This window comes from Cuculus canorus, chromosome 20 (assembly GCF_017976375.1).
Source record: "Cuculus canorus isolate bCucCan1 chromosome 20, bCucCan1.pri, whole genome shotgun sequence".
Taxonomy (NCBI): domain Eukaryota; kingdom Metazoa; phylum Chordata; class Aves; order Cuculiformes; family Cuculidae; genus Cuculus; species Cuculus canorus.
The window spans coordinates 166,625-192,911 of record NC_071420.1 but is presented as its reverse complement, the minus strand read 5'-3'; the positions used below and the strand labels follow the sequence as shown (position 1 = coordinate 192,911).

Sequence of the window (26,287 nt, the reverse complement as noted above, 5' to 3'; positions counted from 1 at the left end):
CTTTCCTTTCGTCATGGCTTATTTAACTAACACTTGTGGAACTAGCAGGCTAACCCTTCTTGAAGGGCCTCACAGTCACTACCTAAAAACATGTCCAATTAAAAGACTATTTAGAGTCATACACTTAGCTGATAAGGGGAAATGGCACTTGCATGTTAAGCTGTGTTGCAGTGCTGATAGAGTCATGGAGTAACACCAGTTACTCTCCGATACGCAGCGTATGGAAGACTACCTGCTTACAGCAGCTGCCTAGGAACTTTGCCCTCACACGCTTGGATTTATATACTAGCGTGTCAACTATCTTGTAAAACAACAGTCAGCAAGCTTTCTTCTGATTCCCTCCCTCTCCTTTTTTATTTAATTTAAAGACTGAAAAACTGATCTTAAAGGTTATGTTGACTACAAAACTAGTGGATTTAAGTTTAGAAGAAGTTTTCCAGCGAGGAAGATTCCCTCCTACGTAAGGCCAACAACTCCTGAACTTCGATATCATGAATTCCACCCTCCTAGTTACAGTGCTAGCTGCAACACACACATTAGAAGTCAATTTAGAGAGCATCTTGAGAAGTGAAAAGCTAGTACTTTTTATCTAACCAGGTGCATGGGTAAGCTTTCAAAATGCTTAAGGAAGGAATTTTAACAATAGATATTAGTAAGAACAATTTCCCACTTCACTTCCAATTATTAGTCACCAATTGAGTCACAATTAGAGTCAGGTAATACAATAAGTTGTGCAGGATGCCCAGGGCTAGGGAGGATGACTTACATGGTCTTTATTGTCCCAAACTCTTAGCAATAGCTGTTAATTGCTAGTGTGAAAAATTCTTTGTTGGAATGAGGTGGGAAAACCCATGCCATGATGTAAGACAGGAAACAGAAAACCCCTTTTGCACTTGCTTGCACTGTTCACTGTACTTCACTACTAGTGCCAGAATTCTGCTGCCAGCAGGAGAATGCAGCGTTCGCCTAGGACACAAAGCTGGCGTATCGCTGTGTCAGTGCTTGCTCAAACTGGCCAGGCTCGAGGCAAGCTTTCAGAGAGGACATTACTGCTAGTCCTCAGTTCCTTACCAAACCTGGGATCTGGCACGACAGCAAGAATGCAGCAGCATCCTTCAGCAACTGCTTCTGATCCTGCACATCTTCTTTGCTAGACTCAGGAAAACGAACACCTAGGAGTAAAAGAAAAATAAACAACATACAACACATCAACTCAAAGAGGAAATAAGTCATATACAGAAAGCATACAGTAAGAACAGGTAGAAAGTTAAAGAGATTCTGTCTCCCTAGAATTAAAGACAATTTTTCAAAACTTATCTACTTTACAACATTTTGATGGAAAGAGCATCAGCTGCTCTGCTGGGTTAGTGGCTATGCCGCTATTGCCCACTCATTCTTTCTTAATGCAGCTTTTACAAGGCCGAATTCTGCTTTTTATAACAGCCAGAATGGACCAGATAAAGTGCTGCGTACTCTTTCAGCACAAGAGAGTCAACTGACTGGATCACAGAGGGAACGTTTCGGCAGAGGGGCCAGCAAATAACAATAAATAAGTTTCAGTTTTAGCTGCAAAGCAGTGACAAAGCACTCATCTTTATCAGCCTCAGAAGATGCTGAGGCATTTCAAACCACATGTTCCTTCTGACACATTTATTCCAAGCTAAATTCAACTACATGGTCACTCCCCTACAATTTGCATACACACAGCCTCACTGTTCTCCCCATAAACACTCCGGGAGCTTCTTCTGTATTTCCAGATAAAAAAATACTGATTCTAGCCATGGAAAGCTACATATGATGCCTGCAACAGTGGCTGTATTTGAAGGGCACTGTAACCTGCTCACCACAATGCTACTAAAACAAACCCTGCCCTTCAGTGAGGACACAACATCAGCTGTTGATCTACAAGCACTGGTTTTTGTGTGAACTACTACATTAGGATCAAATCTAATTTTTTTTTCCCCTCCCTCTGTTTCTCTTCATGTGGTCTGGCAGCTGAGATGCTGGAGAATCGCAAGAGGATTCTTGGCAGCAACCTGCAGACCTCCCCCAAGCATAGCAGTGGGAGACAATTTACTGCCTGTGTTTGGTAGTTGGAGCATTGCAATCAATTACACTTCTCTTTTCTGTACCTTTGCGCTTCGCAGAGAATCCTGCACCATGCCCAGCTCACCCAAAGCCAGTGATATTCCTGGCTACAGAACAGCTTTTTCTCTGTGGTTAGCTGGACGCAGACATCCTCAGAAGGAGGACTAAACCCAGGTCTTTGCAGACATACCTGGTGAGAATATATCTGGGTTAAACCGAATGTCAAACGATGTGTCGCTAATGGAGCCCACAGCCTTGCAAGCATTTTGAATCACTTCTCTGCTTTTGGGATCCACTGGAGCAGGAAGAAAATGGGATATAAATGAATGTGGATTTCAGAAAACGATAGGCCGAGCTATTAAAAATTTTGTTACTAAAAGCAGTGATGGCACATTCTGCAGAAACCGTTTATAAGAACAATCAATTGTAAGATATTTGGAAAGGAGGAAGGCTGCAAAATGCAAAGTCTGAACAAGGGCACATAAGATGATGACCAGAAAACTCATGGACCCGCCCCCACACCCCAACCACAGATACTCAGAAATCTAAGCACGGGATTCCCAAAGGCGCCCGTGCATCGCACACTCCCCAGCCCTGCCCCAGCCCTCTCCCCTCTATTCGCACGCCACCTCTGGCAGCCCAGCCCTGGTCACCAACCACACAGGCCAGCTTGCTGGCCAGGCTCTCGCTCCTGCAGACAAGCCGATGGGCTTGCTGCGGTCAGAGATACTCGCTCACCTACTCCACCAGCCTCTAGGCTGATTAATTCATTAGTGTGTGAACAGCTTTATGCAAAGAGCTAAGACAATATTGATAGAAGCACCCAGCGCTTGTCCTGTTTAACAAATAATTGCCCCATCCACCCCCAGTCAGGCGTAGCTCCTACCAGTGACACAGCCCACCAGGCCTGGGCTGCTTCTGGTGCTCAGAGTGAAATACCTGTTCCATCATCAGATGCAATGGTCTCAGCAAGCTCTTTCACCTGATCAAGTCCAGTCACGTTATCATCTATTTTACCATGCTCTGACTCAGACTTCTCACTGTCTGCAGTACCGTTCTCTGGAGAGGCGCCATTTTCCAGCACACCTGAGCTCTCCTGCTTGTTGGCTTTCTGCTGCATCAGCTGCAGTGCGGCCAGCTTCATGAATAAGAGATACCTACAGTCAAGGGAGGAGAGGAATTCAGCACAGCAGGAGAATCCAAGAGGATCACCACTGCTCTGCAAGGGAAAATCTCACGAAGTTAACATTACAGACCAAACAGTTTGCCTGGGGAAAGACAGGATGTATTCCCTCTTCCCATGAGCTTTCCAAAAATCAAAGAAGTGAACATCAGTTTACCACAAGAAGCAAAAATAAGTGTTTTTTTAATATCCATCACAATGGGAAACTGATCTGCTTGCCGTGGTTACAAATTGCTTTCCACGTGCAGCATCGGCAGACAGCTCGGGAAGACTCTCACTGCCAAAACGCATAGGACTCGTCAAACACACCAACAGCAATTTTGCCAGGAGACCTCAGCCAAGAGAGGCCCAGCCTCTGCTAGCCAAGAAGGAGCAGCAGCACCCTACGGCCATGGTCCTGCAGGTCGCTGGTCTGGAAGCTCTCCCAGGGAACAGCAAAGCCTGCCTGCAGGCACATAGTAGGACTGGGAAGGGCCCTGGCTGCAGAACTGGTTGTTCAGCAGGCAGGGCTCCTCTGTCAGCAATCAGAGGGCTTGTCTTCCTAGCAAGTAAAGCACAGGCTCTGACCATCTGTGATAGCAGAGCATCCACAGCCCTTTGCATCAGAAGCGGGAGCATTAACATCACCAGCATCAGCACCACACAGCTGTACCACACAACTTCAACTTCTCTCACTCCCAGAGCTCCCACTTCTTCGCCTGCACTGAGCAAGCCCAAATGCCAATGCATCCTACCGCTAAAGTGGCTACAACAGTTTCCATCAGTAATTTTTTTTCATCCTCTAGGAAAAAAAGGTAGCATTCAAGACATCTGGAAAGCCTTAAAATGAAGCATAAATCCTGCCCATTCCCTAGCCATTAGGTGCACGGGACATCTAGAGGGAAAGAACAGCTTCTAAATGTTTGGACAGGCAACAACAAAAACTGTTCTAGGACTTAAAACCACCTCTTTCCTTGACTCCCTGTAACCCTGTCAGGATCTCTAGTGTTAACTAATCCCTCTTGTTAATTAAGTTTCTATAACTGCACCTGCAGGGCCAAGCGATGGGGAGATCAACTGCACATTTCTGGGAGCTCTGTTGTGATGTCCCTGAAGCAAAGCATCATGGTCCTGACTCAGACCATTACCAGTTGCAGGTGGAGGAAGAGAGGAGCTCAGCTCACCTGTGTTCTACAAAGGCATCAACAAGCTCTTGCCGGAGGCAGCAAAGTTTGTGTCTGTGCTGCTTGGGGAACCCCATTTTCTTACATTCCTCTGGCATTTCCTCCCCTTCAACAGGCAGGAAGTTTAGATCTGGAGGGAAGGTGCGGAGCAGGTCCAGGATGTAGTGACGTCCATCGTTGCCAATAATGCCTTTGCACTCCACCGAGGAGCACAGCTCCACCTCCTCATTCTTGTCATTGAGGACTTTGTGCTTCTGGATCTTAAGTGGCCTGCTGGTCTTCTCCAGCAGCTCCAGGTACTTGGGGTGCGAGACAACTGTCTTGCCAAAGTCTATTGACCCATAGATGACACTCTGTTCCTGCTCCCGTTCCAAAATGCCAGGAATAATAGACTGAGCTGTCACCCTGTAACCTCTGTAATCTACCACCACAGTCCCCAGCGTGTACAGCCCTTCTACATCCACAGCATTATAGGTCCGCACACCATTGAGATCATTGGTAGGAGCTACATAGGCAGCAACATCTCCGCCAAAGTCCTTGTAGTGGTCACGGACGTCAAAGCCCAGGCTGAAGAAAATGTTGTTCCAGATGAACATCTGCATCTTGGTCTCTTCACTGGGGTTGATGGCCATGACATTGCCATCGATGACAGCCATAGCACCTCTTGTTGCTGCTGCAGTGAAGTCACTGTGAACCTGGAGACAGGTGGAAAGAAAGCTGGGTAAGGAAGAGCTCCCACCCTCCTAGCACCTCACTTTGCAACACTTCCTGAAAAGTTTTCCTTCACTCCTCTCCTCCCAGTAGCCTTCCAGCAGGTGGGACAGCTAGCTTTTACTTTTGGAAGCCTGACTAGTGGCTTGGACACAAGCTCCAGGAACCAGAACATTAGGGATCAGCATGGCTCAGACTCATTAGCTCTCTGCTGTGGAGGGCTTAGGTGTGTGTGCTCCCTCCCGCTCCTCCTCCCACTCCTCCTCCTTGGAGGAGGACTAGATCAGACAGAACAGCAGAGGACTAATAAGCAGTTGCCTCAGGGTCAACAGAGAGACACAGGGTCAAGGAGCACAATTCTTCCCTCCAGCTTGGGAAGAGAAGGAAGACACACACAAGAGAACAAGACCCCTTAGCTTAAAAATGGAGATCTTCCACTTGCAGTTTCTAAAGGGTAGCCCAGGTCAAGTGACCAGATGCAATCTGGGCAGCAGAGAAAGGGCTGCATGAGTTTTCGCCTGCACATCCCAAAGTTACCTTGAAAATGGCTCGTTCTCTCAGCAGCCTCTCAGGCAGATTCTTGCGTGGCAGCTCTCGCGTGGTCTGCAGCTCCTCATTCCAGTCTCTGGTCTGAAAGAGTCAAAGCCTTGTGGGAAGCAATGTTTTGTGTACGAAGGGGCTGGCAAGTCAATGCTTCTGCTTTATGAGGCATTTTGAGAGAGGGGAAGGGGAAAGAATGCAGGCTGCCGTGGAGTTCAGCGGAAGTGAATTAGCAGCAGGAACGAACACTCCTCGTGAGTGGACTTTATTCAACAGCAGTTTGGGACAGATCTTACGTAAACTGCACTGCGTAAGCTGGGCTAAACTAAAAAAAAGCAGCTTGCTAGCTCTGGAGTAGCACAGTGCAAGCTTCGTTAGCCAGCACACTGTGATGTGGTCACACTGCAGGCAGACAGTGTCCAAGGGGCAGCTTTTATAGCCTGGCCTGCAAGATTTTATGCTACAAAGCTACAACTGAAGCATCTGGAATAATTTGCTCAAAGACATGGGAGACCGATTGTCATGGAGGAGCGCTCTGCCTTCTGTGCAGTGGTGCTCATCAGAGCAGGGACATGGCATTTATAAACAGCAAAGCCGAAGTTGCTCCTCAGACTTTTAGGTGCTCAGGGAGTTGCAGCCTGAGCAGCACAGCCCTGGTTGCCAAGGGCACTGTCAAGAACAAGGACTCCTGCATGTTGTCAAGCAAAAGCCTTCCACAAATACCAGAGGGCTACTTGTTAAAAGTTAACTGGTTCCCAGCACAGCTAGCAGCAAAACTCTTGCCAGTGTTCTCAGGCAAAGCAAGACCAATACCTGCCCAGGTATGTGCTCCTCATAGCCCAGTCTAGAAGTGTAAGCATCTTCTGCCCGGACACAGTCCATGGCATGTTCTGCCTGCGGAGCCGTCCAGCTGTACACTTGGAAAGGCGTGGCTATCCTTTCAAAAGGGTGTCTCTGAACCCTAGTTTGGGAGTGAAAACAATCAGACATTTTCCAAAGGAAGACTATTCTAAGAGAATTCTCCCTCTACTACAACACCAGCTTCTGACAAACAACAGAACAAGACCAGGCCTCACCAGCAGTACACTGGACTTCCATTTAGCAAGCACTATAGCCCACAATGGCTGATAGATAAGCATGGGCAGAACCTCTCAACAGCAGCTTGCACAATTACCTGGCCTCTTGCCACCCCGCTTTGCCCGGTTTTACCCTCAGTTGTATCCCTGGAGATCCCCACCACCCTCTGCGTTCAGAGGCAAGGGATGCCCATTCCCACCTAGCTGCCCCTTGGCTTTCACACTGGTCCATACGGGCTGCGTTTTAAAACCAGCCTACAGCCCACATCTACTAACGAAGTGAAAAAGCAAGCTTCGCCTAATGGCCTCTCGTGTAACCTCTCTGCTAGTGCTGGAATCTCATCTGTATTTACTTGTGGCCCAAGCAGCAATACAGCATCATCATTTTTAAATGGCCAGACAGGCACAGTGGTGGCTGAAGGCTACTGCTAATTTCCAGCCCTTGTCTAGTGGCACTTTCATCTTCCTAATGAGAGCAGCAGCAGAGCTCCTGAAAGCCACACAATGTGCCTGTCGATTTGCACCCTGCTGAGCCAAGGCAGTTCATTAAGTGGACTCTAAAGAATGACAGGCATTTGCATGGGACCCACTGTCTTGGAGCAGAATAAATGGTCCCTGCCCCAAGGGCAGGAGAATAAAACAATTGTTTTATTATTATTATAGAAGGAAATTAGAGAAGCTGAACACGCACAGACATGTTTAAAATAATCACTCTCCCTCCATCATAAGCCTATACAAAGCCCTGATAAGTTTCTTTTCCTGAAATCTTATGCTTCAGTCCCTCTTTTGATTCAGAGGAGAGGTACCTATGAGCCCAGTCACTGTTGCAGCACGTGGTGGCCATGCTTCACATTAACTCTTCATTGTCTGGCTAGCTAGGACACCACCGAGTGTCCCACAAGGCATGTAGCCAACACAGACTCAGTAAGGAGACCCACCTATCAGAGTCACACATCAGCTGTTGACCGCTCCACAGTGCAGTCCACCTCTGGGCTTTCACCACACAAAGAGCCCTACAAGTTCAGTTTCTCAGCAGGGACAGTGTGTCCTGAATTCCAGGTAAGCCCCATAACCAATACTCCCATGGCAATGAAAAGCTGTTGTCCCTTCATCTTTTGCTTTAAGCAGAACTGAAATCTGAAAATCTACATGATGTAGGCAAGAATCATCTGGGAGCTATGGCCAAAAGAAACCACACAGTGAATAAGGATCAAGACTCTGGGCTTCCACAAGCCTCTGCTACTGTCATGCTGAACAACAGACAAGTCTCATCAGCTCCGAGAGCTCCATGTTTGAGTGAGGGAAAGCCAGATACAACAGGGTGCTGCCATGACATTTAGTCAGGTGTTTTGGTGGTGCTTGCTGCATAGACTGGCTTGTCCCAACCACCCCACTGCTACATGAGCTCAGAGAAAGTGGGCATTGCACTCTTTGCTACATCAGTGGCATCCAGTTCCCACAGAACCTGAGCCTCACCAACCAATCTCACAACAGACTACTCAAGGCAACTAAAGAGGAAAAAGTGCTGCTACCGTTTTTTCTGCAGAGTGGAAAAGTTTTTTTTGAAGGTAGGGCTGATCTGGTTAAGTAGTTCCACCAAGGAATGACTGAGAAAACTAGGGTTTGCAGGTTTGGGATTGAAGTTGTATGCAGTAGACCTGCAAGAGATAAAAAAAAAAAAGAGACAAGTAGCAAGAGCTTTCCATATGTGCAATGCATGAAAGGCCTGTACAACATGCCCAAATGTGCAGATGGGCTGCAAGTGCCCTTACCAGTCTCTCCACACAATACAGTTAGTGACCCTGTACCTGAGCCCTCACGGATTGCACAGCAAATTTAAAGTAGACCTTTCTTCAGCCACCACCACAATCAAAGGAAGCTTACATTTTTATAGCTGGGAAGGACCTATTTCACAAAGCTTCCCAAAAACACCAATCAAAAGGGCCTTTGCTTAACAGGGAACCCAACTGTAACATCAACTACATCGAACAGTCGGTGTCCTCTCAAGATACCATGTCTCCTGGTTGGAAGCAGGAGCACCAGACCTGCCAGAAGCACACTAACAGGTCTCCCTCTCCAGGTCACGTTTTGCCAAACTCAAAAGGGCTGCTTGTTTCACGTTCATTGTGCCACTTGGCATCCTGAGACCCGCACTCAGATCCGTGCCCTTAGACCTATTACTTTTAGCACTTAATGGACCCCACATTATTTCTTTCATGAGCCAGTTCAACACAGAGCACTTCCACTTCATCATGGGGCAGAAGATGGACATGTGCTTGAACTTCATCTTCTATATTTTTAGTTCTCCTTCTCTTCAGGGAGCTTCATTCTTTGTTGAATTATAACCTTGTATTTCAAACATGCAGTTACGGTTGCCCCAGCAATTATCTGCATGGCAGGATCAAGGCCACCCAGCACTTTTTCTGAGCTGATGGTTGTTCAGGTATGGCAGGGTTTGCTGCTCTGAAGTTCTCAAACTCAACAGGTCTCTGTTAATCTCCTGCGCTAGACGGACCCTGCATGCCCTCCAATAGGCGCACAGCCACTTAAACTATCTCTCATAGTCCCTATCTAAAACACAATTAAATCTAGTCAAATCCACACACAGTTTAGGAAGTCCTGACAGGCTGTGCTTTTACTTTTGGGCAAAATGAGATAGTTACAATGGGCAGGAAGGAATTACCTCCCAACTCAAAATGCTCTCATTAGTGACATTATGGGTTGTTTAAACTTTCCCTAAAGCATCAGGCATTTATTCACAGTGGAGAAATGGTACCAGACATAACTGAACAGCCCAATCCAGTACAGCAACAAACCCATGTGAGCAGCAAATTAAAATAGGTTACCTTCCACCAAAAAAAACACCAAACAGCCACTGTTTGTTTGTGGGTTCTTTTCCACTTGGTTATCCCAAGCTTCCTACTGCACGGCAGGACAGGAGGAATCTTAGTTACTCACTGATTCAAGTAAAATCCTCGAGTGGATGCAGTGATACTGACGTGCCGATCCTCCACTGTGATGACATATAAATACATGAGGTCTCCATGCATCTTCCGGTTACCAGGTGGAGGGTTCCAGCCACTCATTGTCAATACCTTTAGGCACTGCAAAGGCTACAGAAGAACACAACAGAAGCAACTCCTGTCAGCAGGAATTAATTCCCTTGAGTTATAGAGCCACCTGATGTATAAGCCAGATTTCTTTCACCTGCTGCCCTTGCTTGGTTCCAGAAACAAAGTTACAAAAAACTGGTCTCAAGAGCATAGCCCTCGTCAAGCTCCTTGCAGTCCACTGATTTGCTTCAGTTTGCTGCCTTTCACACCCTAAGATATTGATAAATACAGACACTCTGGGCCTTTGGGCTGCACAAGGCATGGACTTCTTGTTGTACCGGTTTTCAAATGACAGCTTCTAAACAGGAGAGTTTGGGAAAATAAGGGTAATTTGTAGCGATCTTCAGATCCTGCCTCCAGAACTTTGCAGAGATATCAGTTCTCCCTTCCCTGCCACCCCTCCCACCACCTCTGCAGGTGTCCAGACTCTGTGTCCAGTATTTTGCACACTGGACTTGCTTTTGGACTTTATTCTTTTGGCTAAGCAGTGTGATTCCACTACTCATTAAGCATTAAGCAAAACAAATCCCAAAGTCCGCTTCAGTGCATATTTCAATCCCTAAACACCAATTTGCTGCAGGGAACGTGCTTATAGGTGTTAAAATGCCACAGAACTCTACCTTCCAGTCTCTGTTCTGGGGCTGAAGGGCACACAGCGGTCTCTCTTTGCTACCTGGCAGGATATGTTCAGGAGGGGTGCAGTCAATTTGTTCCATCTCGGTACCTTTCTTCTTCCGTTTTCCACTGTCTACAATGGATACAGAGAGCAAGTCAGTGCTGAAAAGCGCAGCATTCTGTCCTCTGGTAATTATTCAAGGGGGAACAGAAGTGTTTGAGTGTTTCCCTGCACTCCTGAGTGATGTGGGACTGCTGATTGTTACAATGTGTTTTAACAAAGCAAGGGGAATGCCAACAGTGACCACACCAGAGAAGCCTTTTTGCCTCCTACCTCCCAGGTCTCCTTCAGTGAAGACACTCAGAAAGGATAGCGAATTGCAATCCACGCCATTGAAAGCATCTGATGGGTCAAGACTCTTCAGAAGATCCCGAATGTGACGCACATGTATTCTGGCTTCTCGCACTGTGTATGGCTCTGATGACCAAAAAGGGAGGAAAGAAACTGGAATTACAGTTGCTTACTCCTTTCACACACAGGTCTCAAAAACAGACCACAGAAAAGGGCTGTCAGTGGCCAAAACCACTCCCTGTGAACACCCTTACTCATTCCCTCCCAGAGTCTGAAGGAACTTGCCTTCCACCACTTTCAACAGCGAGCCCTCCTGTAGTCCTTCAATAGTTTTCAGCTCGGCAAAGTTATCAAGGACATTGCCATCCAGCTGCAGAGAGAAGCAAGTCCGATGGCAGGTATCCTCACGGTCCATCAAAACTTGGTGGATCTCTTGCACCATCTCTTGAGGAGAGACCTTAAGAATGAAAGAATCCATTTAGTTATCTCGATCCTCACATGTGTTCTTGCCAAACTTTGTCCCTCTACTGCAGAATCAAATACTTCTTGTACCTCTCCATGCTTGGAAAGGTAAACTCGAGCTCTGCCTCCCAGGAAGATGACTTCTGTCCCTGCCAGGAGGACACTGTCACCTGTGGCAGGGCCAGCCACCCCAGCTCCATCCTACAAGGCTTGGCACCCACAGGTGCACCAGCCTATTGCTTTCCTAAGCACTCAGCACAGGACAGAGGTGGCAGAGAGGGTAGTGAAGGAATTGAAGGTGGTGGGAGACACCAGGGGCTCCCTCCTTATCCATTCACACTGCACGTTTGTGGTGAGGCTTTGAATGATGCAAATGGAAAACAGAACGTGATCTGCCACTGTATTTGTAGTGTGGCGTGGCATGTCTGTGCCAGTGCCTCACCTCCAGGGCATGTTGTCTTGCACGTGCACAGCTCTCACGACACAAGAAACTGCCTCAGCTTGTGCACCAGGGCGGCTTTCCTACCTCCTTGCTCTAGCTCCAGCAGCACTGCCACTGCTCCCAAGCTAGGAGGATTCAGGGTAGTTTACATAAGCTGCTGTAAGCAACAGGGCCTGCTATTATTAGCCTATTATAACTAACAGCCAAGAGGATTTAAAGGAGAAAAAAGCTAGGCCGAGATAAAGCTAGTTTCCATGCAGGATGCAATTTCATTGCATTCTCTGCTGGTCTTTGGGAGAGAAGACTTCCGGCTGGGTTTAGACTCCAGATGCCTCCCCCTGAAATGAGAGTTACTTCACTGAAAGCCATTTGGATGAAGTATTAAGCTAAATATGAATGCCAGGTAGGCATGTCGAAGCGTGTCCTGAGCTAGCACCACATGTCATTGTCCACATGACACACGCAGAGCTCTCTGTGCAGAGGGGAAGTGGAGACTGCATCGTTTTCTTGATCTTCAGGTTGGTGCTTGAGTTCCCCAAGCTGTGCTAGCACCTGTTGCTGTACCAAACCCAGACAGCTCGAAGGAGCATCATGCCAAAACTGCTGGGTAAGCAAGGGATTTTCCCTTCCTGAGTCAGACCCAGAAGTCATGTTTTCACATCCCTCCTTTTAAACAGAAGTGGGAAGGTCATTTCTCCTACATTCCTCTCCATGCCTGCGCCCCTCTGACGAACAAAGAGCAGCTACACCTCAGTTAATTCCCTCTACCCTTGCTCCACACCTGGAATCTGGAGAAAAACACCCTTCCTGTCCTTGCAAAGCCTAGGCAGGCCTGTGCCAGACAGCCTGTTGCTCACATCTTTTTCTCTAGAAGCCACTGGTCCACCAGCTTCTTCTTCCTGCACCTCAATGCTTTGCTACCTCCTTCTCCTCTTTAATCCCATCAGAGGACAGAAGAATCAGGGAGCTGCAAGCAGCCTGAAGGCACTGTCCAGGCCATGGAGGCTAACAGGGCCTCCCTGGGCACAGTCCCCTGTCCCCTTCCCAGTGTGGCTGGCTGAAGGGACAGTGCTGTGTGTGCACCCGCTCAAACACTCTGGTCCCTTCCCCAGCCAGTGAAGAGAGGTACCTGCAGGGAAAAGGGCTCTGTCCCTGGAGCACAGATCTTGACGGTGAATCCTGTGTCCTGTATAACAATGACCTCCTGGTCATTCCCATCTTCTCCCGCATCAGCTTCCTCATGGCCATTTTGCCTGGCATCCTTCTCACCCTTGACACTCTCGTGCGGGCCGCTGCCATTCATCAGTGCCACGCCAGATGGGTGCTCTGGGAGAGGAGAGAGATATTTAGACAAGGTAAGAGCAAACTGATGATCCTCTCCGAGCGGCTGGAGAGTCTGTTTCGGACACCACCACTGTTCTCTGGCCAATCCAAGGGAGTGAGGGGTTAAAAGGCAGCAAGGGTTTTATTCTGTACTTGGTGTTTACTAGACATAGGTGTGCCAGGCCCTTCCCTCCCTTTGCCTTACAGCATAATTAACACGCTCTTGCTCGCCTGCAGTGTTTGCATCTTCCACAAACAGTGCGTGGAGTGGGGAGGGAAGGAAAGCAGGAAGGATGGGTCAGTATACAACACATTCAGCCCAGTCTTAAGAAGCCTCTTAATTAAAAGAAATGGGGGTGTGGCACTTTGTGGCCCGCAGGCAGCTGTAACCTCTGTAGTAACATGTTACACAGCTCCTAACATACCTCCTGGTCCGCTGCTGTTCCACCAGGAGAGAAAGGAGGGGAAGAGACGGCAGTTGCATTGCTAAGCTGCGCATCACGTGGCAGCCATGTTACTCCACAGGCACACAAACAGCTTCCACGCCCTGCCTGCATCTGGCCACCCTTTCCATTTCCAAAATACTTCACGGTGATCCCATGCTGCCAGGGTGAGGCTTTGCCTAAGCAATTTTATTCAAGAAAAAGGTGACGACATTTTAAGTGCTCATTTAGCCAGATGTGTCAGAGGAACAGGGAGCTCTCTGCACCTACTTCACTGCTGCCGCAATGGTTTGTTTTCTTCTCCAATAACTCGGATAGTGTCAGAGAGATGATAAGATCTAAAAAGCTGCAGGTCTCCTGGAGGAGTCTAGAACCATCAAACCACACCGAGGACCATGCTAAAGAGGACAAAGGTGCTGCAGAGTAAGCTGGAGTGGTATAAAGAGTTGCTGATGACAGCCTTTGAGAGAGAGAGGAGACCTCCAGGAGCAGGAAACAGCTCTGACTCCAGGTAGGGAATGCTGGAAGGGGGAGCAGGCATCAGACCCCACAGGAAGGATTCACAGCATGGCTGTCCCAGCCTGGCCGTGCACTGCCAGCAACCCCAGTCACTGGACACACGAAGGCAGACATGGTGGTTTCAGCTTGGTGCTCCCGGGCACGCACTTGTAGGTGGTGCAGATGGAGTGCCCTGGGGACTTCTCCAGGCACTGGAACAGCCTTTCTGAAAGACTGCACAAGCTCCGAGGCTGGTGAGCACCAAGCTGCAGTCCTCCAGCCAGCTCCATGTGGCAGGTCTCTTTTGTCTCCCTCACCTCCTCACATGGCATCAGTCCCAATCCCAGCTGCGCTCTGGGGAAGATGGCAGCTCAACCTCCATCATTTCTGAAACACAGGCTGGCGCTGTGGCTTGAATACTGAATGCTATCATAGCTGTTCTCGCCGATCAGGGGTGCTCCCCTGCACTCCTCCTGCTCACTGCCCTGCTCCCACTGCTGGATACAGAGCAGGAAAGCCCTCCCAGTATATGTTGGCCTCGAGATGTGGTTTTGCAGTCTCAACCAAAGGCTGTGACCTCCAGGCGCTCCCCTGCCATTCCAAAGCATGTGCCAGCATCCCAGCAAGGACCCTCCTCCTTCTGGCCTTTGGTTTGCATCCATAGGCGCATCAGAGGCGGCTCAGCTCCAGCTTGTGCTGGCTGGCAGCCGAGCTGTAACATGATGTTCTCACTGCTACTCTGGAGCACAGTGTGAACAAGCCCAGAGCACATGGAAGACTGGAGTGTCAGGAGAAAAGGCAAAGCAAAAACACCTCAGAGGGGAGGCGGTGGCACAGAAACCACCTCACCAGGAGCACACACTGCCTGACTGCAGCTTGCACCTGGCACAGAGGATCAGTAAAAGGATTATGTTTCATCTTTTCACCTGGACAATGAGAACACAGGCCAAGGTGACCAGCTCTGGGTTAATGATGCTTCCTATTCACAGCAAACCTGCAGAGGTGGGAGGGCACCTCCCGAACCCAACTGGTCAAGATCCCTAAATCTGACCACTGCCAGCTGCATACAGTAACAGACAGCACAGAGCATGGGAAGTTTTAGTTAATAACTAATTCATGTTCAAACTAATCATCTACAAATTCAGTCACTAATCCTTTTCTCAGATTATCCAGGTCAAAAGACAGCAAGGTTCTGTTGCTGTGAGTTAGCCTGGTCCGGAGGGACTGCTCTGTAGGTGAGGAGTTTCCTTCCCTACGTTTAGTAGCAGTGGAAATTACTAAAGGTGAAAAAAATGAAAATTAAGCCCTAACATTTTTGTCTCCAAGTTTAGAAATGCATTTCTTATTATTGGCTCCAGTGTCTCTGAGAGCCCAAATTCTGCCTTTCTGTTCTCATTTTGAGCAGCGTAAAACAGTTCCTGCATGATCCCCCAACCAGCCATGCCGGCAGCCTCAACACCCACTGCTGGCTCAGCGCATGGAGAGCAAGCAAAGCCCTAAAATTAAGCAACTAGCTCAGGTCAGTCACCCTACACATCCCCTCATGCCACCAGCTGCACCAGAAGACAACACTCAAGACCAAAATCCAGCCACTGCATATAGACTGAACAAGAACCAAGTACGGTGATAGAAAGGCCTTCAGATTAAAAAGATAACAATTTCAGTTTCCCATATCCTTGAGGTCCTTCTTCAGGGCAAGTGCCACATTGGTGCCAGTTTATGGAGAAGGAGAGTAAGAAAGCAGGATGCAGTCAGATGGCTGCTTTCCTCCCATGCTGCAACCACTGGTCCTGCCGTCCCCACAGTGCTGGAGAGATGCACCAGGTGAAGGAACATCTCACCTTGTATGCTCACAATAGCCACAGAGCTGCTCCATCTCCTCCCACCTGCAGGAGGCTGCAGGGAGCCAAAGGCTCCAAGCAAAGCAGTCCCTTACCACCCTATGCTCCTGTCTGCACTGCCGCAGGCTGGGCCTGGCAAAGATGCTCCTATCTTTTACCAGGACCGTGTTTGCAGTCACAAATAAGAGGAGGATTTGCTTTATGAATTGAGAAAAACTAAGCAAACCCCCTTATGTTTGTTTTGCTAACAGACAAGGCCCAAGCAGGTCCCTCTGTGGGACATACCCCAGGTGGGATACCTTGCCACCTTCCTCCTTTTCCTGCTGTGAAGTTAAAACATCACCTTGCCTCCTCCCCTCTCCTTTGTTCTACCCCATCCCATAGGCACACGCAGCCACCCACCCCCAACATGGGCATACAGCATTTTGGCTACGTGAAGCATGGCAGAGCACAATGCTGCTGAGCACCTAGAAGAGCAATCTTCTTTTTCTTCTTCTTCCTCTTCTGCTGGTGGTGCTGCTTGGAGAGCAGCTGAGAGTAAGGATCACAGCCTGACCTGCTGCCGGGGCAGGCAGCGAGGTCCACTGCTACAGAACCAGTACTTGCATTCTGAGCCTTGGGTGATATCTCACTAGGAGAGACAGGTGGCATAACTGTCCTTTGGGCTAGGCAGTTGTTCCTGTTTCTTGCTGGTAGAGCAGAGGAAGGTGTCCCAGGGCTCCTCAGGGAAGAAGCAGTACCTCCGTGTTTCAGCACGCTGTCCTGACCTATGAAGGCTGTGTCTAAACGCAAGGCTGCTCTTCCCTCGCCATGGCCACAGCCAGTGGGATTTGCTTCAGGACCCACATCCCCCCCATCAGCTGCTGCCACGTGCTCCTCCTGGCGGCAGGATCTATGGGCTAAGCTGCTGTCCTCAAGTTTCACGCAGCTCTGGCAGGCCTCGAGCAACTGAGCATGATCAACCAGCCTGGCTGTCCCTTCCCCAAGGTCGGCTGGAAGGACAGCCACTGCACAGGATGCCTCTGCCTGCTGGAGCAGGCTGGCAGTGCCAACACCAGGTCTCAAGCAGTTCTTATCACAGGCTGTCACCGTTCCTTCTTCATCCATGGTGCAAGACAGGTCTTGGAGGTATTCAGCGTAGTTCTGCAGACTTTCAGACACAGCCTCGCTGGGGATGATGTCTGGATACGGCCCAGCACACTGGGCAGCTTCTGGCACCCCGGGGCAGATGGCGCAGCTCGGGGGAGTCTTTGGTAAGAGGGGTGACCTCTCATCGGGTGAGTTAAAGCTGCGTGTCTGGAAGATTAGATCGGTGACATGCCTGCAGCAGTTTGCAAAAAGGCCATTCCCCATGATCACAAGCAGCCTGGCTCATACAGCACCAAATTAGAAAAGATAGTTTTGTTTGCAAATCTCTTGTTTGCACACATATATTGAAGTCCCCACAAGGCAAACTCCCACGCAGCAGCCCTCACCCTCTGCAGCCAGGACCCGCACGCCTTCTCACGCAGTCATCCACTTTCTCCAAAGAAAATTTCTGCTTGGCCCCAGAGTGGTGGGAGGCAGAGGACTAGCAGCTGGCTCGGTGCAGTACCCTGAGCTCACATCCCACGTGGTCTCCAGAACCAGACACAGGGCTCTTGCAGTCCTCCCAAAAGTGCTACCCAGCAACCTTCATCCACTGCGTGCCTTCACCCTCCTCCCCGACCGCCACGCTCACACCACCATGGTATCTGCGGAGCCCAAAAGCAGCTCCCAGCAGCTGGAGCTCTCCTCTCCCTGCCGTGTCGGAACAAAAACCAGACGCGTATCCAACAGGTTCTTCAAGCGCACTCACAGAGGGATGCCAGCCCAATCGCCCCAGCCCAGAGGTGGTTATAAATAACCTGATCTCGAGCACTGCACCAGTGCAGCATGGGACAAGGGCTAGAGCCCTTCAGCGCTGCCAAACCTGTAAGCAAGTGAAAGGCATTGGATTACAAGGCGAGGGCAGTTACTATGGTAGGCCTGGGCCAGGGCACAGCCATCCATACTAATCAAGCAAGCACAAAACAGCCAGGCAGTGAACCAGCCTGTAGTTTCCAGATTAATTTTCTGTCCTCTCTCCCTGCTCTGCCATATCAAACACAAACCAACCACAAAACCACACACACAATCCGCTAACACCACTCCTTTCTCCACTCCTTTCTCCATGCTAATTTAAGAAATCCCTGCAACTGAAGCGGGGATTATGGAGCTGGAGATCTCTGGAAGCTCCAGGCACCTCAGGGAGGCCACAGCATGTCTTCCACAAGGCCAGGTTGCAGCTGCTTGCTCCTTGTCCTCTCTCAGTGGCACCAGCCAGGTGTCACAGTCCCTCTGCGTGGCGGCATACATCCTGTACCAACACACGCACTGTTCGGCACCCAGGCACTCGGGCCCCTTCGGTGCTCCCAGTTTCCTGGGACGCATGCAAAGAGCTGGATCTTTCAGAGACACGATGGTGATGTGCAAGAGCTGCAGCCTGAACAAACCAGCCTCAGATCCACCTGGGAAAGCCTTCATGTCTGACAAATGTGACAACTCCCTCACCCCTGGGTAGCCTGAGTTTTGGCACAGGCTTCCCCAGCACATCTCCCAAGCACTAGACACGGCTTCGCACAGGTAACAGGGCCCAAGTCTGCACGGAGAAGAAAAATCCACTCCACATCCTTAGAACAAAAAAAATTACAAAACTAGAATGAAGCCAAGACCCCAGAGCTCACATGAACACTTCCTCAGGGTCAACATGACACACTCACTGAGGAAGGACAATCCCTTCTCCAAAGAAGGCCCTGGGAGGGCCAAAAGCAGACCCCAGAGCCTCAGCATCAGCAAGCCACCTGCCAGGAGAGAAGCAAAAACCAGCTGAAAAACACACCAAAAGCTCTCCACAGAAATCCCTGGTTGGCTTCTCTTACCCTTCTAAAGGGAACAGGAATCAGAAGAAAAGTTTCTCCAACTCCTCTGACCTCCTGCCCAGGAGCCCTAGGCACCACCACGACTGCTTCTTCAGGGCAGGAGCCTTGGAGTCCTAGGACAAGGCACTCCTCAGCCTCATGAGCCAGCACCAACCTTCTGAACACATTGACAGCAGCAATTTGTGGTTTTCTGATGATTTTTGAAGGAGATGAGATGCATGGATAGCTTCAACTCTTCCTTGTTATCAAGAGACCTCTAGAAAGAGGCCAGTTCTCCTCCTGGAGAAGTACCTGGTCAGGAGGTCTCACGAAGCTGAGCAGCCGTTCTTCAACTCAAGCCAAGCAAGTTCAGAGCAGCACAGTACACTAGCTTTAACATAGGAAGGCTGGTGTCAGTATAGCCAAAGCAAATTAAATTTTAGCTGAATAATAAATTCAATAAAGGAAATAATTTATGAATGTAAATAAATTGACTAAATGAACAGGCATTTCCTCCAGAGAGGCCCTATGGAAACACTTCTGCAGGATATCCCAACACGGGAGGTGGGAGACAGAATGGAAGTGCCTACCTCTTCCTTCCTAGTGGAAACCACAGCTTCCCAGAAACCATCAGCACTTGAGGTGCAACAAGCACTTCTTTTAAGAAGGGCTCAGGGCGAAACATTAGAGCTTCTCTACTGTAGCCATTCAACTCAAAGTGGTTACAACCTACCTGCGAGCAGATGTATAAGCACCGTGTCTAATTTTCAGCAACTTTACAACACAAGGGACTGACCAGCATGGAGAACATGGTGGGGCTGCAGCATGCAGCTCTCTAGATAAAGGCCTCAAGCTCACTGGTCTGCACATCACTCCTGTGACACTAACAATCTGTGAATGGCAAGTGGTGAAATTAATCACTCCTAGTTCTTGTGCATCCACAGGAAAATTTGCCTGTATGGACTTAACAACTTAAGCCACATTCCAACCTACCTAGAAGTTTGTGGCTTTTCTGTATTTGTACCGATATCAGGATAACCGCACTGCCGCTGTGCCCCTGGGGTGTTCTTGGGGTCCCATGGCTGCTGGCTCAGGTACTTATAAGCCACCAAAATGCCTCATGCTTTGCATGCGGCACTCCAAGTTAACCAAGCTGTGCTCTCCACACCTGGAATTACATTCAAACCCATCTGTAAACTTCCTATGTGACCAAAACTTTGGCAACTTAGTCCTGAAACAAGTTGGCTGGGCGACCCTGCTACAACGTACAATTCAAACATCACAGAAATCAGGAGCAAAGACTAGGACATCAGGCAGGGTGCAAAGATCAGCACCAGCAAAAAACATAGGCTGCATTGGGAAGAGCACGTTTCTCAGATTTCAAGAGAGGGGAGCCGCGTGAAGGCATGGCGTTTCAGACAGGTACCCAGAATAAGTCGATGATTATCCAATTACATATATTTTATTCTGGCACATACCTCAGTTTTGGAAAGCTACCTAGGCCACGGCAGTGAACTGTCCTGTTAGACTTTGCGTGCAGGGGGACCAGCAGAACATCTGGCTTGCAGACAGACGCAGCTGCACTGAGAGGTAACAACCACAGCTCCAGAGTGTCACAGAGAAGACTCCAGCTTCACCCTGCGCTACCACTGACACCTCTCACCACAACCACAGCTGCTCTGGACAAAACTCCACGCAGCACAAGCCTCGAAAGACCAATTCTCCCAGTCCTGAGAGCCCCAAGACCTGCCAAGCTGATGGCAGAAGGCTCTGGGTAGGGCTTGCAGGGGAGATCCAATGGCTGCAATGTTGTTCTCAGCTACCTTCCTGCCTCCTGTGGTGCAGATGTGCCAATTAGCCTGCAGCCTCCCACCGGATCAGCCCTGCGCGAGCCTGGGATCACACAAAGCTCCAGGGAAACAGGCTGGGTGGCAGCTCCCTGCAGTTCTGCAAGAGTATGCTGCAGGCAGCAGCCTGGGAAACTCGCCTGTCCCGCAGAAACCCCTCTGCCAGAGACATCAAGCAAATTCACCCAGACCTGCACAGTGCCACAACCTGAGCTGGCCCCAGAGCCTACCTTAACCCCAGCCAAACCTGCACGCTGAACTTCCCAGCTGGTGGAGGCTTCTCAGGCTTCTGTGCTCCCAACAGTGCTGAGTCCTACCCCAGCGCAGGCTTGCAGGGTATTCCACACAACACAGCTTGCAAAGAGCCGATATTCACATTACCAGTTCCAGTCTTGACCGACTGCAATGGCAGGTTAGCCAGCAGAGAGCCTGGGAAGTGAGGCTGCTGCCAGACTAATCCAACCTGCAGGAGCTGCAGACAACAGGACAAGAGTCACAACGCTACAGATCTACATTGGACAGTAACTACACCAAACTCCTCCAAGCCTGAAGCTTCCTCAAAGGGTTGCAGTACAGTTGTTCTCTTTAAAGGGAAAGAGAACAGCAAAGAAAGGAAGTGCTGCTTTAAAAAACACACATCATTAATCTAATGTCACTGCAGGAGGGAATCTCACTGCAGGGGCCTGCTTCACCAGATTTTTCCCTCAGGATCGGTCAAGTGGGAAGGGAGCACCACAGCAGTTATTTCTTCAGCTTCAGAGAAGAGCTTACTGCCTCGAGGGTAGATCTACTTTCTCACTCAAAGAGGGAAAGTTTGTCATTTGTGTAAGTGCCTCTATGTCATATTGCCAAGAAAATGCCAGACAACCACGTCTAAAGCAGCAACTCTCAGAACAAAAATAATCCAGACTCACCGTTACAGAGGGAGAACACAACAGAAAGCTCAACTGTTAAATGTGGATGTAGGAGCTCCACTACAACCACCACACGCTTGCAGGTGGTGAGAACCAAACACTATCTCTGAGACAGCCTTGTTACCGCTAGTGAAAAACTGACCTATCACCAAACAGCCACCACAGGAGCAGCCACGCTTTGGTTTCCATTTTTCACACCCTGTCCATGCACTGCCTTGTGGACCAGTGTTGCTTCTCATATGCAAGTAGAAAAATGCATGAACTGCAGCTCTTTAAAGCTTCTAGAAATGACAACTCTCCAATACAACCAAGAGAGTGCAATGCAAGAAAGCAAAGTGAATGCCGGAAAGCTGCAGGAGAGGCATGTGCTGCCAAGTTTAGACATTTACAAGCGAAGAAGGCAAACACAGGCCTCTGTAACACAACACTGGTTTCATTGTGCATGACCCAGGTCTGCATCTGCAGGAGCATTTATCCAGGTGCATGTTCCTGACCTACTTCCTTCTGCTTTTCAGCTGGGAAACCCACCAGCAAGGTTACTCAGGCAGAGCAGTGAGCTCCCCCCTCAACTCCAATATCCCAGCAGCAGAGCTGATCCGGACACGATTCCCCTGGTTCCCATCCCCCACCTTGCTGCACAGATGCTGTGTTATCGCACTCCTTTCCTCTTCTTAACCTTGTAGCGGTGATCAAATTTCTCTTGCGCAATATTCCTCTGATTCTCCCCCCAGAGCTCTTTAAAACTGCAAATTAAAAAAAACCCAACTGCCAGCAATTCAGTCCTTTCAAAAACACCAGCGAACTTCCAAGGTCGGGCGACAGACATCAATAGCATATCCCGAGATTAAGTATTCGTCTTCTGACCTTGTTGCTAATGCACAGCCACACTTGCCTCCACAGCAGTTTCCATTAACACCAGCATTCTCTGCTTTCCTAACAGAAGACGTGTCTGAAGATACGGGTCACCTGGAGAACAGAGACAGGGGATCTAGCCAGAAAAAGCAAACCTTTGGGCAAGGCAAGGTTGAAAAGCATTTTATGGTACCTAGAAGCACCACTAAACTTGCACGCGAGACAAACTCGTTCTAAAGCAGCAACAACTGTCAGAACAAAAATAATCCAAGAAACACGACACACAACGGCTATCTCTTCGTCTCGTGCCAGCATAACTGGCCCCAGCAGAAATCATTACAGGAACTCCAAGTGTTCAAGTTTTTGTGTATTTCTGCACTCAGAAGGACGAGCCCTTTCCAGTTGGGGAATGGAGAGAAACAGTCGTCAGCCCTCTCGCCTTTTAGAGGCAGAGAAAACAACCTCCATGTCTGGAGGCCTGGCACAGCAGAGGGGTGCATTTCCTCAGGGAGAAGCCCGCTGGAGCCTGCCTACTGACCAGCAGGACCAATAGCCACCTTCAGACAAAGCTGGGTGCCCAAGATGAGGCACAGGCAGCAGTGGGTACACCAGAGTGGTGGCTGATTGACCCTAGATGACAGAGCAGCCTGGGAACTAGAGCTGGTCAGGTGGACACTAAGGTGGACAGGCTGCCTCTGCCTCACCATCCCTGCCTGGGAGCCCTGTGCCAGAGATACTGCCTCAGCCCCAAGCTCCCAGCCCAGACAAGGGCCTTCGTTCTCCTCCTCCTCCTCCTCAGACCCATGAGGTGCTCCAGCAATCTCACAGTACTGAAACACTGGGAGGATTTTTCCTCCTTCCCTCCTTTGGCAATCAGCTTGTGCCCTAAGAAGCAGGGATTACACAGTGTAACTTTTTAACCCAGTTGCTGGCACTGCAGGCCTGATACCTTCTCTAAAACCCAGTGTGTGGGGGGAAGGGGAGGCTTTCAGCACTGCACTCCCCACTCTTGAACTGCGTCCAGCCTGCTCCAGCACCAAACGCTAGTGAACTTTGATTTGGGTAACAAACTTCAAAAATTCACCTCACCACCATAAAATCAGGGAGGGAGGAAGCAGCGGTCACTCGCTCACAGGATCAAAGCACCTCAGGACAAAGGCCAGCCACAAAACACACAGCTTCTACCCCTTTTTCTTGTACATTAAAGGATCAGAGAAAAAGGCTGAGCCCAAGATGAGTGCTCAGGACTGCGATCTTTAAAGATACAATGCACCACACTCAGCAAAGCCCAGAGCAGGGACAGCCTGGCAGGGTCTGTGCCCAGAGCCTTGCGGTCAGCACGGGGGACAGTCAGGACACGGGGCTGCACCTCATCCCCACCCAGGCTCCGACTCAAAGCTTGAGCAAGCAACAAATAACTAGTTAAACCATCTAATTTCCAGTTCAGATCTCACAGGAGCCATCTGCCCTTCCCAGCAAAACCTAACGTCTTGCTGCTGAGCGCTTCCTCTCATGGCAAGGGCTCCCATATCCTCAACTTCCAGGGCGTCTCAGCTCTCTCCTACCCACAACACAGAGGCCAACGCGGGCAGCGTGCCCGAGGCCAACACGCGGCCGGGACGGCTCCTGCGACCCCAGCAGCACCGAACCGGTGGGCACAGCTCCCTCCACGCCGGCCCCGGTCCCAGCCCGGGGAGCACGGGGCCCCGGAGCGGCCGCTACTCCCGCCGCGGCCGCGCGGTGGTGCGGGCGGTGAAGGTGACCTTCACCGGGGCCCGGGGCTGCCAGCTCCGCCGGGACGGGACGGGCCGCCGCCGCCTCCCCCGGGCCCCACCGCCCGGGTCGGCCTCACCGAGACGGGCGCAGCAGCGGGCACCCCCCGCCCCGGCCCCGCTGTGGGCGCCGCGGCCCCGCAGCGCGGCAGTGAGCGGCTCCCCGGGGAGGCGGCGGCCTCAGTACGAGCTGCGCGGAGCCTCCCCGAGCTGCCGGGACCCGGCACGGCTGCTCCGCCACAAACGGGGACTCTCACGATCTCGGGGAGGGAGATAGGAGCACGACCCCACGACGCGGCGGGCCCCGGCCGCTCCATCGGGCCTGCCGCGGCGGGACGAGCGGCCCGAGGTAGCAGAAGCGCCCCAGGTCCCCGCCCCAGTCCCGGACCCCCGAGACCTCGCCGGGGGTTGAAAACGGGTCGACGGGCCTGCACTGCCGGGACTGGGACGGGTACTCTGGCCCCGCCAGGCTCGGTACCCCGGTTCCCCAGCCCCGTATGCCGGTACCGAGGCCTCGCCAGGCTCTGCCAACCTTGGTACCCCCGTACCCAGGCCCCGCCAAGTTCTGCCAACCTCGGTACCCCCGTACTCAGGCCCTGCCAAGCTCTGCCAACCTCGGTACCCCCCGTACTCAGGCCTGGCCGAGGCCCGTACCCCAGTACCCTGTCCCCTTATCCCGTAACCCGGCCCCACCAGACCCGGTATCCCCGTTCCTTTGCCTCGACAGGGCCCGTATCCTGGGACCCCGTCCCCGCCGGGCTCCTCCAGGCCCGGCACCCCGATAACCCAGCCCTGCTGGGCCCCGTATCCCGGCACTCCGGCCCCAACAAGCCCCGTACCCCCCAGATCTCCATACACCAACCCCGCCAGGCTCTTCCAGGCCCCATATCCGGTACCCCGTCCCCGCCAGGCTCTGCCAGGCCCCGTATCCCCGTGCCCTGGCCCCGCCACGGACTCCGTGCCCCCGTACCCCGGCTCCGCCAGGCCCGGACCCCCATCCTCCGGTGCCCCCTTACCGGGTCGCTGCTGCGTCTCCGCCGCTCTCCTGCCGCGGGGTCCCGGCTCCTGCTGCTCGCCGCCCTGCGCGGCAGCCGGCACGGCAGCCGGCGGCATCTCGTCCGCTTTAATGACCATGGGCCGCGCCGAGCCCCGCGCCCGCCCGCCGCGAAGGACAGCGCCGCTCCGGCCCCACGTGGTGCCGCGACCCCGCGCGTCGCTACGGCGGCCGCCAAGGAACCAACCTCCCGCTGCCCGCAGCGCCTTAAAGGGAAAGCGCCGTCCGCCCCGCCGGGAGGGGGCACAGCTCGGGGAGAGCCGTGAAGGTCACCGGCTGCGGCTTGCTGCCGTCCCACCTTCCCAACAGGCCGGGATCGCCCCGAAGGGAGGGCCGGGCTGCAGGACATGCGGATCCTGCACAGACACGGCTGCTCCCGCCAGGGCTGCGGGCACTGGGCTGGCCTTTGCGGGGGTTCTCCTGGGCGCAGGTCATTAAACACAGCCACCCCACTCCCGAGCGAGGTCCGAGGGACAGCAGGGGCTCGGGAGTATCCGTGCAGAGCCACGATGGGGCTGTGCACCCCAGCTCTGGGATGCAGGGACAAGAGGGGCTCTGGGGTATCCGTGTAATGCAGGCGCTGCTTGCACCCCTAGCAGAGCCAGGATGGATCTGTGCACTCCAGACCTCAGATGCAGGGAGAGGAAACATTGCAGGGGGAAGGGGTATCCCTGCAATGCAGGAGCTGCCGGCACCCCAAGCGGACCCGGGATGAGTCTGTGCGCCCCAGCTCTGAGATGGAGGGATTGCAGGGGGAAGGGGTATCCGTGCAACGCAGAGGCTGCCTGCACCCCTAGCAGAGGCAGGATGGGGCTGTGCACCCCAGCTCCGGGATGGAGAGACAGGAGGGGGAACAGTGCAATATGGCGCTTGCCCGCACCTTAAGCAAAGCTGGGACCGCGCACCCTGGCTCTGGGACAGGACAGGCTGTGAGGAGGGGAGCTGTGCAATGCAGGGGCTGCCCACATCCTCAGCAGAGCTAGGATAGGGCTGTGAACCCTGGCTCTGGAACGGAAGGACAGGAGCGGCTGCGGGCTGAAGTCAGCCATCACAAGCCGGGGGCGGGGGGGGCTGCCTGCA

At 51.4% G+C, this 26,287-nt stretch overlaps 1 protein-coding gene across 2 annotated transcripts in view; it reads right to left on the bottom strand.

Annotated features, from left to right (window-relative positions):
• The window catches only part of CLUH (clustered mitochondria homolog), a 38,651-nt gene extending 13,269 nt beyond the window's left edge, over positions 1-25,382 (bottom strand). Inside the window, exons 1-13 of one of the 2 annotated variants that reach the window (XM_054085090.1) lie at positions 25,170-25,382; positions 12,875-13,071; positions 11,127-11,298; positions 10,824-10,967; positions 10,495-10,622; positions 9,720-9,874; positions 8,294-8,419; positions 6,499-6,646; positions 5,683-5,775; positions 4,435-5,129; positions 3,028-3,245; positions 2,279-2,383; positions 1,072-1,172 (exon numbers count right to left, since the gene is read on the bottom strand). In XM_054085090.1, the coding sequence (XP_053941065.1) occupies positions 1,072-1,172; positions 2,279-2,383; positions 3,028-3,245; positions 4,435-5,129; positions 5,683-5,775; positions 6,499-6,646; positions 8,294-8,419; positions 9,720-9,874; positions 10,495-10,622; positions 10,824-10,967; positions 11,127-11,298; positions 12,875-13,071; positions 25,170-25,287 (2,400 nt within the window). In that variant the 5' untranslated portion in view covers positions 25,288-25,382. Of the gene's footprint in view, positions 1-1,071; positions 1,173-2,278; positions 2,384-3,027; positions 3,246-4,434; positions 5,130-5,682; positions 5,776-6,498; positions 6,647-8,293; positions 8,420-9,719; positions 9,875-10,494; positions 10,623-10,823; positions 10,968-11,126; positions 11,299-12,874; positions 13,072-16,317; positions 17,451-25,169 lie in introns of those variants that run through there. The other variant, XM_009567413.2, reaches the window with a different exon arrangement.
• Between the last annotated feature and the right edge of the window lie 905 nt (positions 25,383-26,287).